We start from the raw sequence: 14,363 nt of genomic DNA, 5'->3' as shown, positions 1-14,363 counted from the left end.
ATCATGTTCATGCTAAAAAAATATATTTTTATTTTACCAGAAAAAACCTGATTTTTCCCCCCCCACTGGAATTCAACCAGATATAATTTCCCTCCTATTTTTCTGGTTTGGGCAGTGAACTGAATTTTTTACCTGCCAATATTCCTCTCCAGCACCGATGAGCCTATGTGTGGGCTCACATTTTTAGTGCCATGTGGTGCTGCGGGGTGCATTAATTCAACCCCCTCTCTCTCTGGGTCACTAGATATCACCTATAAGCTGTGCAGCCCCATGAAGCCTTACACAAGGAAAAGAGTCCTTGAGGTCTCCTTTAATGCCAGAGGACAAAGCATCATTATGAAGTTTTACTAATCTACGGATAGAGTGGCCTGTTGGAAAAACAATAGCACAACTTTTCTAAGCCACCTTTTCTCAACTGGCTCCCAGAGAGAAAGCTCCCGATGAGCCATTATTCCCATCGTCGACTCACATGCCACTCAGGGGCTTCTGTCACCAAGGTTGCAAGAAGCATGGCAAGTAATAAATAAACCGACCCTCCATCCCAGTCCATTCCCACTCCACTGTAGCATCCCACCTAGGGCAGGTTTCCTTTCGAAGAACGGTGCCACAAATGGGTGCATCCAAAATGTCCCGAACCATTTAACCCAGAGGAAACAACAGGTTCAATCCATTAGAAAGTCTTACCTCGGCCACAGTCAGGGCCCAGAAAGCCAAGGAAGCAATGGCAGGTCCCAGACACGCAGTCTCCATTTCCATAGCAGTTACTGGGACAGTTATCCATGGATTCTAGAAGAAAAGAGATGGGAAACATTTTTTTTTAATGACAGGAGAAATCCTTGGTATTTGACAGAGCCCCTGGTCTGCGGCAGGACTGGTGATAACTCAGGGCATACAAGCATATAAGACGCTTAGCAGAGGGAAGCATTTGTTTGAGCCGGATTCTTGGAGGAGCATCAGTTATCCCAGGAGAGAGTCTGGTCCTAACCTACTTGCTTTATTTTATTTTTTTATGGGATGAGCAACTACAGCTGGAATCGTGGTGCCTCAGTGCCCCTCGAGGGCAGGCACAACGCTTGGCAAAATACATGGAAACACCATTTTTCCATACGAGTTAATACCACTCTATATCATAAGGGCTAATGGCTGTATTGACTGAATACCTGTGGTCTTGGAAGTGAAGCAGTCTTGATTGTGGCTAGCATTTGTACAGGAGACCTCCTGAGTGCCTTAGAAAGAAGCCAAAGAGTCATGGATGAATCCTTGGTCAACTTTAGATCACAGCAGTCACTGAGTGGAAAGACTTCATTTGGCCCCTTTGTTACTGATGGACAGGAATTAAAAAAAGATTGGCAAGGAGGTGCAGTTAAGGCCTGAGTCAAAACTTCACCCAGAGCTTGAAAAATCCCCGATAACACATCTCCTCTATTTGTCTGAGCATTTGCTGCTTGTGATTTGAATGGAGATAAGAGGTACCAGAGCTCTCCTGACAGACCTTGCTCTTTTGCAATGTCTCCAGCTCTGATTTGTGCATTTGAGACCCTTGGAAGTGTTTCAAATCTGGGCTCTTTGTTTGAACTGGACAGAGTTGATTTGCAAAGGAGATTTTGCACACTAACTTTTTCAGGGAAAGATCTGTTGGATCTGCCCATCATTCCCCAGTGCGGGGCGGTTTCCTCTGGTACGGTTTCTAATGTGTTGTGCCATGCACTATTCAAAGTCCTATGGGCTGGGGCTGCCTCTGTTTCTCTGAGAAGACTACTGCACACTTCACCCTGTTTCGGGTTAATGCCACCAACTCCCCAACTTCGACAAAACACTAGATTTCCATCTTGTAAGAAAAGGTATGAGGCAGGGAAAATCGTCCACTGCTTTTATTTTGCTTTGACGTGAGCTTGCAGCACTTCCACTTGTATTTAAGAAAAGCAGCTCATGACCTTACTTCCCAGAGAGAGGGAATGTAAATTGTTGCTTTCTTAACACAAGTTTGTGTATGGGTATACATTTTGTGAGACTTGAGAAGATGACAAAATACCAGGGTTTTATTCTAGTCTGTTATTTCAGATTTCCTCCAAAAAAAAATTTCATGTTGGAACGAAATTGGACTCAGTCGTATAGTAGCTGCGCTAACATCACATTTTTAATTGAAGCAGGTTGGGAATGGGGGCCCTGTGGGTAGCAGCTTTGCACTCTCTGGGGCTTTGTGGCAGCAAACATAAACTTCCTGTGGGTCTGAATGAATTGAAACAGCTACCAGCGGCGTATGGCATTAGTTTGTAAACCCAAAGGAAGCCTAGTTCTGATTGGCCGTGCCCAGAGTGACAGGGGTTACTGAAAGCCACTTTAAGGGATCAGGCATAATTCAATCACCTGCCGATTGCAAAAGTAGTTTTAAATAATAAAAATGCGCTTCAGGCAGTTGTGTTTTAGGCCCCCACATAGACTTCCAACAGCTACCGAGCCGATTTTGCAGGTAACGTGTATGGAAGTGTTAGGAGTCTGACGCTAAAGCAGACATCTGCTGTACAGCATATAAAATGCAACCACAGTTTCCATCCAGTCCACTCCTGGGCCTGATTCAACACTCTGTTGATTTAACATAGACAGGAGTAATGTAGCAAGGATCCAGCTCTTTTTCTGTTGATCAGTTTGCATAAGGCAAGGACCTTGCACTATTAACTGATGTATTTACACAGCTCATCTGGTGTCAGTTAAAAATTTAACTTAGCATATGAATAACTAACTTTCATAATTGTGTTTATGGTGCCTGTAGATGGGGATTTGGCTTCAGTATCAAAGCAAACATCATTGTTAGGATTTTTCCCCCTCTTTTTTTCCAAAGAAAATTTTCACGCGCATAAAGACTTTTGAACAGTTCGAAACACACGTGCGCATGCACACGCACCCACAAGGATCCCACAGACAGACCTCAGATTACCATGATAGGCTGAATTCTGCAGGCCTTTCTTGTGCTCAGTGACAATGCTGTGTCTTGCCTTTGAAGTCAATGGGAATAGACCAGCCCGTGCTATGTAGCCTGATAGGTTATCAGTGTTACTACGACACGTACGGAAAATGGGAAGTTCCTATTCTTGCCAAAATCTGATGATGTTCAAAGACTCAACACAGAGGGAGAAAAGGCCCTCAGTAACTTTTATATGTGTGGCTGGGTTTGTTTGATGATATCGTCGATTAGACCAGCAACAGAGTCATCAAAGTAGGGCTGGGAGGGACCTCAAGGAGGTCTTCCAGTCCAGCCCTCTGCTCAAGGCAGCATCACCCCCATCTAAACCAGGGCTGTCCAACTGGAGCCCATGAGTGGCCAACATGTTGCCTATGGGTCCTTGCAGCCACCTCTCCCACTGCTGTGCAGCAGGGATGACCAGCATGCTGCTGGTGCTGCCTATGTGGTGGGCCGAGGGACACAGGGAGCCACGTGTTACCAGTATAGCCTGGGGGGTGGGGAGAAGGGAATTTCTGGGGGGCACTGCCCAGGCAGCATGTAGCCCATCAATGTGCCCATGTCACTGTTGGACAGCCCTGATCTAAGCCACCCCAGTCCAGCTTCTGGTCCACCCTGCTCTTAAAATCTTTGGGACTGGTACTCGCACACAACTACCAGGCATGATGCCGGAAATATCAAAAACACTATAACTTGCTAGAGGTAAAGTGGGGGGACGAGAGAACTGTCACTGTCCTATCACTGCAAGGACAAGAAGTAGTTTGTTAAAGTGTGCTCAAGAGACCCAAGAAACAGAACCTTTTTAACATCTATAGAGTTTATCCAATAAAAGCTATGACCAAAGAAGCCTTGCTTCTTGCATAATGCCTAGACCACAGCAACTGCAACAACACTTTGACCCCACTACAAGAAGCCACGATGATTAGCATCTAAAACACCATGCACAATCAGAACCCATGGCCACCGGTCCTCTAACTCTGCAATCCACCACATTAGCTGAAGTGCAATCTCCATTAGCGGTAATAGCATTTCAGCTTTATAGCCCCCCTGTGACAGATGTGAACAGTCAATATATAGTATTCACACACACCTTTCACATGGTAGAGGGTACAAAAACACATGCACATTGACACAGGTTAGTTACAGCTTTTTTTTGTCGTGCACACTATATAATGCTATCTCCCAGAATGCTCTTCAATATAAACGGCTTCTGCTGCATTACTTCAGCTGCTATTGGTGCAACTCCAGCACAACAGAGGATTGAATAGGACCGCTATGTTTTTTGTTCACTAGCTATTCCAGTTTTTAAAACCCTTATCCAGTTTTCAAAGGAAAAGGATGTGGACCTTTCAACTGCAACCAAATCCAGACCAAACCTGAATACTTAGGTGAAAATTCGTAACAGCAAATACTCCGCTGAATACTGGTGTTGTTTTTAACTGTACGATGACTACTCCGTTCCACTGCATAAACCCTGAACACCATTTTGCCTTGGTAAAATGCTATCTGAGAGATGATCCTTTTCTAATGACTCTAAGAATTATACTTATTATCACGGTCTCATTTTATGTCTGCTCGCTTTTTTGGATTGCTGCCCTGCAGTAACCTAGTATGAGGAAGACAGGGGAAAGAAGAAGAAAACTGATTTGTTCCTACCGTGGCCGGTACCACTAAACTGCGTGGTTTTGCTATTTCGGAGGCTGCATATACTAACAAGAAAATGTGCCCAGCTCAGGCTCCAGATGAAAACCCATGATTCCACCACGGAGCCAGATCCGGTCCCCACGGCTAGAGGGCTATGTGGAAAAGTTGGGAGGTCAGTGATACTTTGAGTAAGCTGGGCAAAACCTACAGCTATTAGGGGAGGGAAATGGGCAGTCTACTCTCCACCTGTCTCCATCTTCTGATTCCAGTCCCACAGGAGATTAGGTGCCCACATGAATGGCCACGTGTGAACAAGACCATAGGGCAACAAAAGGCTTATGCCTTAGACCAGCCCGAGAGGAGTGTAGAAACACATGAGGTATTGCATCCTCAACCATCGCGCAAGCTGGACGCCTGCTAGCATGACTTAGTTTCCCAGCTTGTCTGCAACATGTATGCACAAGCACATTGTTCTAACCTGTGGCCTCGAAAATAAAAGGGAGATGAAGTGAGACTCTCTTCAGGAAATGCGGGGAAAAAACAAAACCTCATGGAAACACGAGTAATGAAACAGGCAAGTTTACACATGTGCTGAAGGGCTTCACTTAAACTGCCTTTCATTTAGTTAAACTCTTCAACTCCATAAAGCATCTAAAGTAGTGCCACTAAGTAAGTGTTTAAAGGAATCCCCCCCGCCCCAACATACACTTAAGTATGTCAATGTGCAATGATATTGGCTAGAGGGCAGTTAAAAAACAAAGCAGAAGCAGCTAGAGTCATGGCTGATTTCCACTTCCCAGTTTAACCCTGATTTTTCTGGTGCTGAAACCTTCTATGCTAGGGACAGACATTGCACATAAACCAGTTTAAGTGATCAGAAACTGTTTAAGTCTGTAACAGAACAGATGTTCAGTGCACAGAAACCCGTTTGAAAATGGCTGAAGATAAACCTGGTTGAAGGTAGTATCAGACTTAACTGATTTGGGTCAAACCAGTTTATGCAAGGTCTGTCCTAGACCCTAGGCACTGACAGTAGCACACATGGTATTCCACAGCTAATATGATGAGAACTACTGGAAAGGATGATAACCATGCTCTGTTTTAAATGCTGTCAAAAATCAATATTTTTAAATATATGTATTTACTGTTTTCAGTTGGGCTCCCACATTTTCCTCTTAGCTTGAGTCTTTGTAATCATACCAAAATTTTTTTACTGATACCAGCTGGCGAGGGCCCAGATTACCAACCACAGGTTAAGCCAAGGAATTCTGACATATGGTTTTGCTATCGTGGCCAAGGAGATCTCTGAAAATATTGCTTCCTTGCCCCTTTCCAACACCAAATGGCAGCACAAAGCAAATGGCTCATGCCAGGGGCAAACCAGCAAAATTTAGATTGCTTGTCTTCTAATGGAGATTGCAGGAGCCTGAATGTGGAAGTGTGCTGAATCACCCAGCCAGCTTCAAAATCTAATTAGCAATCAAAAAGCAAGTCATTTCCTGAATAAACATTGTAAACAGGCAGAACTCTTCAGAGATAAAGACTAAATGACATAATGAGACTCATTCCCTGCAGTTCCATATTGTCTCATATTGGGAAACAACACAAGAAATGACTTCTCAGAGACATTACAAACCCTCACTCCGCATTCAAACCCTCCCCACTTAGGAAAAGAGGAGGTATTTGCCAAAGTGTCTTTGATTAATAAAAGTGAGAGAGTTCCTACAAGCCAAACCTCTCCCTGACTACACACTGCCAGGTATTTTGTGCAGCCTTGTTGTAATTATTTCAGCTGGTAAAGGAGCGAGATCCTCAGCTGCTATAATCTGGCTTTTCTCTAACTACACTGATTTATACTTGCTACAGCTCTGTCCCAGGGTTTTGGGGTTTTTTTACTACTTTGCCTGAGAGATGATTTCACAGTCTGACTGATCTCACAAAGAGTGAACTTGACTGGGAATTCAGCCTAACACCTTCTGGCAATCATTTCATCCCATCACTTGTGTTTCTACTGCAATCTTTGCACAGTGGAAAGGGGAAAGTACAAATCACCTCCCTGCTCAGGACAATACTATTTGACACTTGTTGATCTATCATCAAGGATCCAAATATACTTGAAAGCAGTTGGTCTCTTATTATCAGTGTTATTCCCATTCTATAGGTGCATAAACTGAGGCATGGAGCAGTTACATGGTTTGCTCCATATTGCAGATTAGCTCAGTAACAGGTAGGAGCTAAACTGAGGCTGGTTGGGCCTCCGGCTGGTGATCTGGTCACTGGATTCTTACACTGCTGACAAAATGCTCTGCAAGGCCCAACTGTACTGTGGTGAGCTCTGTGAAGATGTCAAGCTGGCCTACAATTGCCTATGTGAATTGCCTTCATTTGGACAAAATATAGTGGATATTTTAAAGAGACCCTTGATAGATTTTTCTTTCAGATAATTACCATGTTCACTGGGCAGCAGGATAGCCACTTTAAATGTATTTCTTTCTTATTTATTTACTATGTAACTTCCAACTTAATAGTTTGACTCTATATCTTTGGGCCAGAGGCCAACGCAGATGTCTACCCAACACCATTTTCTATTAGAAGCTGCAGTAATGCAATTATATGTTAACAACTAAATATGTTATAGCTGGCAGTAGCCACCAAACATTGTCATTCCCAAGGCATTTAGAGGAAGCTGTCTGGTGGTGAAGAAAAATAGTTAGCTAACTGGCAACCAAAGGCTAGTACCTTTCCTGGGAGATACTATGCACCAGGGCTCTTTTCTAAGAACTGATTAAATGCCACTTAGCACACTGCGTTTTTACCATCAGAGTATGGCAAATGCTTTTGCCAGCATGCATACCCGGGACCATTCGGTATAATAGCTACTACTTTGCACTGGGTCAGCACTTCTCATCTGATGAACACTAAGTACAACTTACTGAAGCAATCCTTATGCCAACTCGTATAAGGAAAGTACAGTGAGAAAGAGTTCACAGACAGGTAACTTAAAGCACAGAAAGGCTAAAGAATAGCTCAAGGTCATTGCCACAGCAAAGAACAGGCCCTAGGAATCCGGCTCCTTGTCCTTTGCATTAGCAAGAAGCCCATGGACTTGGCCAGTGGTGGGTCTGAGGGAGCCTGGGACTGACCACCCCCTGCCCACCCAAGTTTGCTGATGTGCTCCACAGCTCAAAGCTCTCCTAGGAGGCTGCCCCAATACCTATTCCCAAATCCTCTGTATTTGGTAGAGTGGGCACCGAGGATGAGCCCAGAGCAGCCTCATGGGTGAGCAGCTGGGTCTGGAGCGCATCAAGTGGCCATGGTCAGCCTCATGCTTCACCGCAGACAAGCCCCATGTTGCCTCTCCAGATAAGCGGGCTCCAAGCCTCTTGCTTTAATATTTCCAGCAGGCTGTGTTATTACCCAGCTAACGCATTCACCTTTAAAGTTGTTAGGCGAACCACTTGTTTGGGCCAGCTCACCCATGAGGCAGTGTCCACAGCAACGTAAGAAGGCTGCCAGCAGCACCCCATGATGCCTGGGTCAGACCGAGCCTTTGTACAAAACCTGGCCAAACTTCAGCATTTGCTGGAAAACTCCACTCTGCTGTGTCCCTTTGTCCACTCCAAAACGGCTTGTAAGCTTGACCCCATCTATTCTGTTGCTCTTGGATAGCACGGATGTTTTCGTTGCAAGACACAAAAGCAAACACAAAAACCCAGTTGTGCAGGGGCCCAGGGAACATTTGCAGGTTAGGTAAGTTACATCGAGCCTGGGTAGCAAAGCCATTAGGCTCCTGCAGCTTGCACTGTGCCTGGTTGCTTCCACCTGCCTGAAGTGAGGGCCTCACTTGTCCTTTCTGATCTGGGAGCATTTTGTGCCCGCTCTGCAGTGTCGTAAAGGACTGCATGAGGAGCAGGGAGTCCGACTTATGGGTACCCTTGAGTCCTGTTATACCTGTGACATCACTGCAAAGGGACTATGCACAAAGCAGAAGATCGTCCCCATGCCACGCATGCACTTACACACAAGGGATCTCCAGTACTTCCTTCCAGATAAGGGCGATTCAAAGGGCAGAAGGTGCCAGGTTATTTCATGTTCAAGCACTTCTGTGCCATAGCAATGGACCCTCGCAGTCCCAGCAATGGACCTCTTCTTTACCCTTGTACTAGGCCTGGTATGTGCCCAGGACACAACTCTCACCAACAAGCTTGCTGCAAATAGTGGCTCTCCGCCATGGTAATAATACTCATCATGGCTGACCCTGCTTAACAGTTCCTATAAGTGACCTTTAGGTAGCAAAGTGGGGAAGGAAGCTCTGACCTTCTGTAAGTATAACTGCTGGCAGATATGGAGCATGTTTTTTCTTTTCTTTTAAAGGAACCGTACTATTTAACAGAAATGCCCTCAACAAGGCAGGAAGCATGATAAAGCTAGCACACTGGCAGCTGCTCCCATAGCTATAAGAACAACGCTACTGCCGAATAACAACGGGAAGAGGAGATAAAACAGGTTCCAGATAACACTGAAGCGACAAACTGGACGTGATGGGCAGAGCAAAGACCCTCCTGGAAAGCGAATGCAGAAGTGCTGGATGCAGCGCTCTCGTTTCCCCTTTTCCTTCTCTAGCTGACACACAGGAGAATGGTTCCTTCCTCCAGTACATCTGCATCTGCCAAGACTGCGATTTTTTCGCTTCAGCTGGGTTTTATAAGGCTTTTGCACTTCTAGTTCAAGTGATCCACACCTGGCAGCTGGCGATGTGAATGTCTTGACAGCCTCATGGAAACCCAGTCATTATTTCTGAGTGCTCTTTCACAGTTTCCTCTTCTGGAGGGCGCTTAGTTTGATGCTGATACTGCTAATGCCACTTGATGGTTTGCCAGAGTTTGATTTTTTTTGTGGAGGCTAGGAGGTCTGATTTAATTAAAGATGCCTGTGTATAACCCCTTTCTACTCTCAAATCCCACTGGAGCTCTAACCTTCACATACAGGTATCAAGATGCTAAATTCAGAAAAGGGCACTGAGCAGACAGTCCTTTAAATAACTTCCCCAGAAAGTCTGTGTGGAGCATAGTAATCGCACCAGCCAATTTCACCGTGTTCTTCCCTTTTCAGTGCTACAGACACCCCATTTCCATCAGCTCACTGGCAACACATTCCTGCTCAATGCAGCACTGACTGTGCTTTCTGGATCGTTTCACACCAATGACGGTGAAGCACAAAACGTCTGAAGCTTGGGATCAGGTTGGAAAAACATCCAAAAACCTTGAGCCGCTTATCCAAACTTGCTAGACCTGCTGAGTTTGCGAGGTTTGACAGCGCATCGTGTAAGAACACACTTTCCTGTGCGATTTCAGTTCTTCTGCTTCTAGCCCCAGCTTGAAATATCCATCCAAGCACCTTATCACAACAGGAACCTAGCTTGCTCACAGTGCTGTATCTGATCCCAAGCCCATTTGGAAATACTGCAAAGGCGGCCTTTCATTTGTATCCTCTAGTTCCATCCCTAGCCAGACACTGGGGATGGGGGGTAGGGACACCTGGTCTTTTCAGAAGCCCAAAAAGAGGCATGGTCTGAGTTTGGTTTTAGAAACAGGGGAAGGTTTTCCTGTGGGAGAATCCTAATCTTGTTGGTTCAACTCTCTCTTCCTGCCCTTTTAAGATAACCAAGAAAAGGTCTCATCTCTGAACCAAGAGGTCTAGATTTTTGCATTTCTTTTTGTCTCAGACCAATACAGCTACCAAATACATCCCTGAAACATGGAAGATGACGATTTTTAGCTGATTTTGGATTTTAAACTTTATTGCAGAACAGCATGAAAGATTTTTAAACCTCTCTGCTTGCCATCTGACCCCTCCAAGGAAGGACTCTTACCTGATCTAGGCAACAAAGAGCTACTCAGAACAACTCACAGAGACACTCTAATGGACCCAGAGGGACAGATTTTCCATCTCCAGCTCCCTCTGTGCAAAAATGACATTTATTTCCTACCTATGGGGACTGTGTACCCTCTTTAATTTTCTCAGAGCTTGATGAAGGGCGGTTGAGCCTGAAAGCTTACAGAAAAAGAGATTTTATTTTTTTTTGCGCTGTCCTAGTTTGTCTAATAAAAGGTATGATTTCTGAACCCAGAGTTCTAGATTTTTGCATGCCCTTTTAAGAGACACTTCGCCAGTGCATGTCTGATATGTGGCAATCACTGCTTGGTTGGATCCATAACGGATGGACTGCAAAAGCACTTGTTTCCAGTCTAACTATCCTCCTATCAAAGTGTGTACTAATTCTGCTCTGACTTCCATTAGCTTCCAGGGACAGGAGCTAGAACGGCTTCTGTCTCTAACGCTTCTGTCAATCCCACCAATGTGCCGCTGTTGTCCAAATGGGGAAAAGAGTTTCTGCTCCAACTTTGGAGAGGCATGAATACTGAAGGAAGAGAGAAAAGGACCAGAAAATTACAGTTTCTTAAGGAAGTGCAGGTTGGCCAGCTCAAAATCTCCGATCTCTCTCTCTCTGGCACACTCGCGCACCTCATTTATCATGCACGTCATGAGCTAACGGGGAAGAACTTTCAACAGATGTTTAGCTCCTCAGGTACTGAAGCCTCCTTAGCTTAATACATTTCCCACACTTCTGAGATGAGAGGGAGTATTTAAACTCAAGCCTCCAGGTACAGTGAGGGTACCACACCAGTTTCCATAACAAATATATGACAGTGTTTTTGGTGCTCTAGACAAGCACCTTGGGAATGTTTCCTTTCTTTTCTCATTCCTTTTAATTCTTTTTTGCAACTGGGATATTTTTTTAACCTGAATTTTTGCACCAGTAAATGAAACTCTCATATCCCCAATGTGCCCAAGGGACTCCAAGCCTAAATCTACTAAAGATTTTTTTGTACCTTCCCACTCCTATAAATTGCTACAAACTAATGCAGGAAACAACAATTATTCAGCCTGCAGGGTTCAACTTCTCAAGTTGTACTAGCAAGAGACAAGTTACTTCACGTTCAGTACGTTACAATTTTGGCTCTTGTAGCTTGAGGCAAGGCTCAAGCCAGCTTTGAGTTTCATTTTAAATGACGTTGAAAGTTGTTGTATATATTTGAGAGGAAAAAAGCATGTGCATGTACACACGCATATATACACACAGACCTCATATGTGGTCTGTTCAGTCAAACAAACATCATTAAATAGAGCAGTGCTATCATTATAGGTACATTAAAAGTACATTCATTTCATTTTACAAAAACACTGAAACACATACTTTGCAGCTAATAAGATAGGAATGCATTAGTCAGAATGGCCCACGTTCAATGGGCTGGTTTTAGAGCAGGGGTAGGCAAGACCCAGAGGGTGCAAGTTCTGTTTTTTACTCTTCAGTCAACTTGCTGTGTGACCTAGGAAAATAATGTAATCTCTCAGTGCCTTGGTTTACTCATCCATACAGTCTACCTGCATTTCATACAGCTTGTTGTATTTACCTTCAGCTAAGTCTTAGTGGGTAGAAGTAGGCATATACTCACACTCGTAAGACAATCAACTTGTGCCAATAATTGCTACATAGCGATAGGTGAGACTACTCATGCTGTTCTCTATGAAGTACGGGAGATATTCCTGGTAACTGTTAGAAGCTGCCTCTTCATAGCTTCTACCCTATGGATGTGTCCTACTACCTACAAGCACATATTTTATGGGTACCACTTGAGCTCAAACATTTGAAAATTAAGCCCTAAGAAGTCTATTGTTCTAGTACAAAAAGGGCTTTTCCTTCTGTTTGCCAAAATCCACAAGCTGCTCTCAGCACTCCCATTTCTTTGCGTTTTAGCACTCCAGCATTCATCGAAATAAAAGTCAGGGGGGCTCAGTAACATGATACAGGAATAAAACAAGCTGTGCTTACATTAGCCTCCAGTCTGGGATGTATAGAGAGCTATATACAAATGTGCAAAAACTAGAACCATATGTCCTCGTTCACAAATTTCTCCCAAACCCCTCAGATAACACTAGAAGTCTTGTCATTAGGCAGAATTCTGCTGCTCTGAGAAACTTCACTCAAAAAGAAAAGTCAGTAACTTTAGAATTAAGTAAACCTTTTCTTGACCCTAAAGCTAAAGTAATTACCCCAATCAATAAACCTTTTGTACAAATTCTGTCAGATCAAGAAAACTCCTCTGGCTGCAAACAGCACAGTGACAAGCAAGTTCAAGGCTACCCGCCCATGTTAGTACATATGTAGGTACAGCTTTTCAAAATGACATACCTGATTTCCACCTCCCCACCTCTCCCTCCCTTCTTCTCTTCCACGCAGAAATAAAAAAAATGGAGATCTGGCATTTTAGAGGGGTTTTGGCACCTAATACTTCTTGAAATCAGTGGAGGTTAGGCACCTAAATAGCTTTAAAAATACAGCCCAGAGTTCCTTTTCCATTAGCGTGTGTGTGCGTGCGTGTGTCTTTCAAGCAGGGGTGGGTCCAGAGGAGGTCCTGTGGCATGGCTGCACCCCCTTTTGGATTGGACCATACGATGGGAACCTCTGGGGATTTTTTTAAGCCCTTGCAGGAGGTGAAAATCTCCCTCCCTTTTTCTTTCCCCAGCTGGGCTGCATATAGGCTGGGCTCAGCTGGGGACAGGGACAGCGGTAATGTGGTTGGAAGGATCCTCTTCATCATGCCTGCTCCCAAGGGATGGGGCAAGAGTGGGGAACTACTCTTCTGCCCTGCTGTGAATGACCACAGCCCCCACAGAGCCTGCCTGGGGTGGACAGGATTGGCTCTGGTGCTTCCCCTGCTCCCAGAGCAGTGGGGAAAGCAACAGGGGTAGGCAGGGCAGGGTGAGGGGAAGGGTAGGAGAGGGGATATTTCACCTTCAGAAAGCCCCTGGAGGCTCCTGAGGGCAGTCTGCCCATATCGGTGGCAGTGGAGGAGGCTGGGAGCAAGAAGTGCATCCACCTCTGCAATGCGGGTTGGTGCTCCTGCACCACACTTTGGGGAATCCTGGATCTGCCCATTTCCAAGCCCAGCTTTTCATCTGAAACTGCCAGGCCTGCTCTGAAGAGGAGTTCATGGGAAAAAAAAATGTTTCTAATAAGGCTGAGTTTCTGATTCCATCCGTGGTTTACATCTAATCTACAGGTAGGAACCCCTACTGCATAAAGGTAGTTATTTTACAGTGTAGCCTTTCCGCTCATAGAATCAATACAAAGATACAGCCTATGTGAAAACAGAGGCGGTGGAAGTTGTTAGTGCCAAGCGTCTGACCTTTACTGGCTTCTGACTATTGAGTTATCCTTGAGATGTGTCCTGGATTTCCCCTTTATTAGAGAGGCCTTAAGTTTTCGGTTCTAAAGCCTGTAAATACCCACCAGGGCTTGGAAGGCAGCGCTGTTACACAAGAATTACTCTGGACACTTGCGAGGAGGAAAAAAGGTCACTCTAAATAACACCGAGATGTGGAGTGACTGCTGTGACTTCATGTTTTTGGAGGCACCCCAGGCCCCAGCTGTAAGCAGGTAGAAAGGACCATTTAACAGACAAAATGATGTGCCGTAGGAACAGGTGTTAGACAAGAGTGCAGCCAGCGGCACCTCAGTCTGCACGGCACAGCAACAACGCAGCACATGTCAGACAACTGCTCCAGCAGAGATAATATGGAACCAGTCTGGGATCTGCTTCCTTTGTTGTTTGCCTGGCAATGACACGAGCCAAATGGGAAAGGAGTTAAAAATGCAAAGTACTACTTCAGTGGCAAATTATACAAGGGACAGCTA

General features: G+C 44.9%; 1 protein-coding gene across 4 annotated transcripts in view; it reads right to left on the bottom strand.

The window, feature by feature from the left end:
• Nucleotides 1-14,363, bottom strand: part of TENM4 (teneurin transmembrane protein 4) — a 757,738-nt gene that overhangs the window by 174,159 nt on the left and 569,216 nt on the right. For all 4 annotated transcript variants that reach the window (XM_090030685.1, XM_090030687.1, XM_090030688.1 and 1 more), the window contains one exon: nt 685-786. In XM_090030685.1, coding sequence (XP_089886811.1) covers nt 685-786 — 102 coding nt within the window. The remainder of the gene's footprint in view (nt 1-684; nt 787-14,363) is intronic.

The sequence above is a fragment of the Crocodylus siamensis genome, chromosome 1 (genome assembly GCF_052110815.1).
Source record: "Crocodylus siamensis isolate JL-2025a chromosome 1, ASM5211081v1, whole genome shotgun sequence".
Lineage (NCBI taxonomy): Eukaryota > Metazoa > Chordata > Crocodylia > Crocodylidae > Crocodylus > Crocodylus siamensis.
The sequence above is the reverse complement of the archived record's forward strand: the minus strand, read 5'-3'. Positions and strand labels throughout refer to the sequence as shown.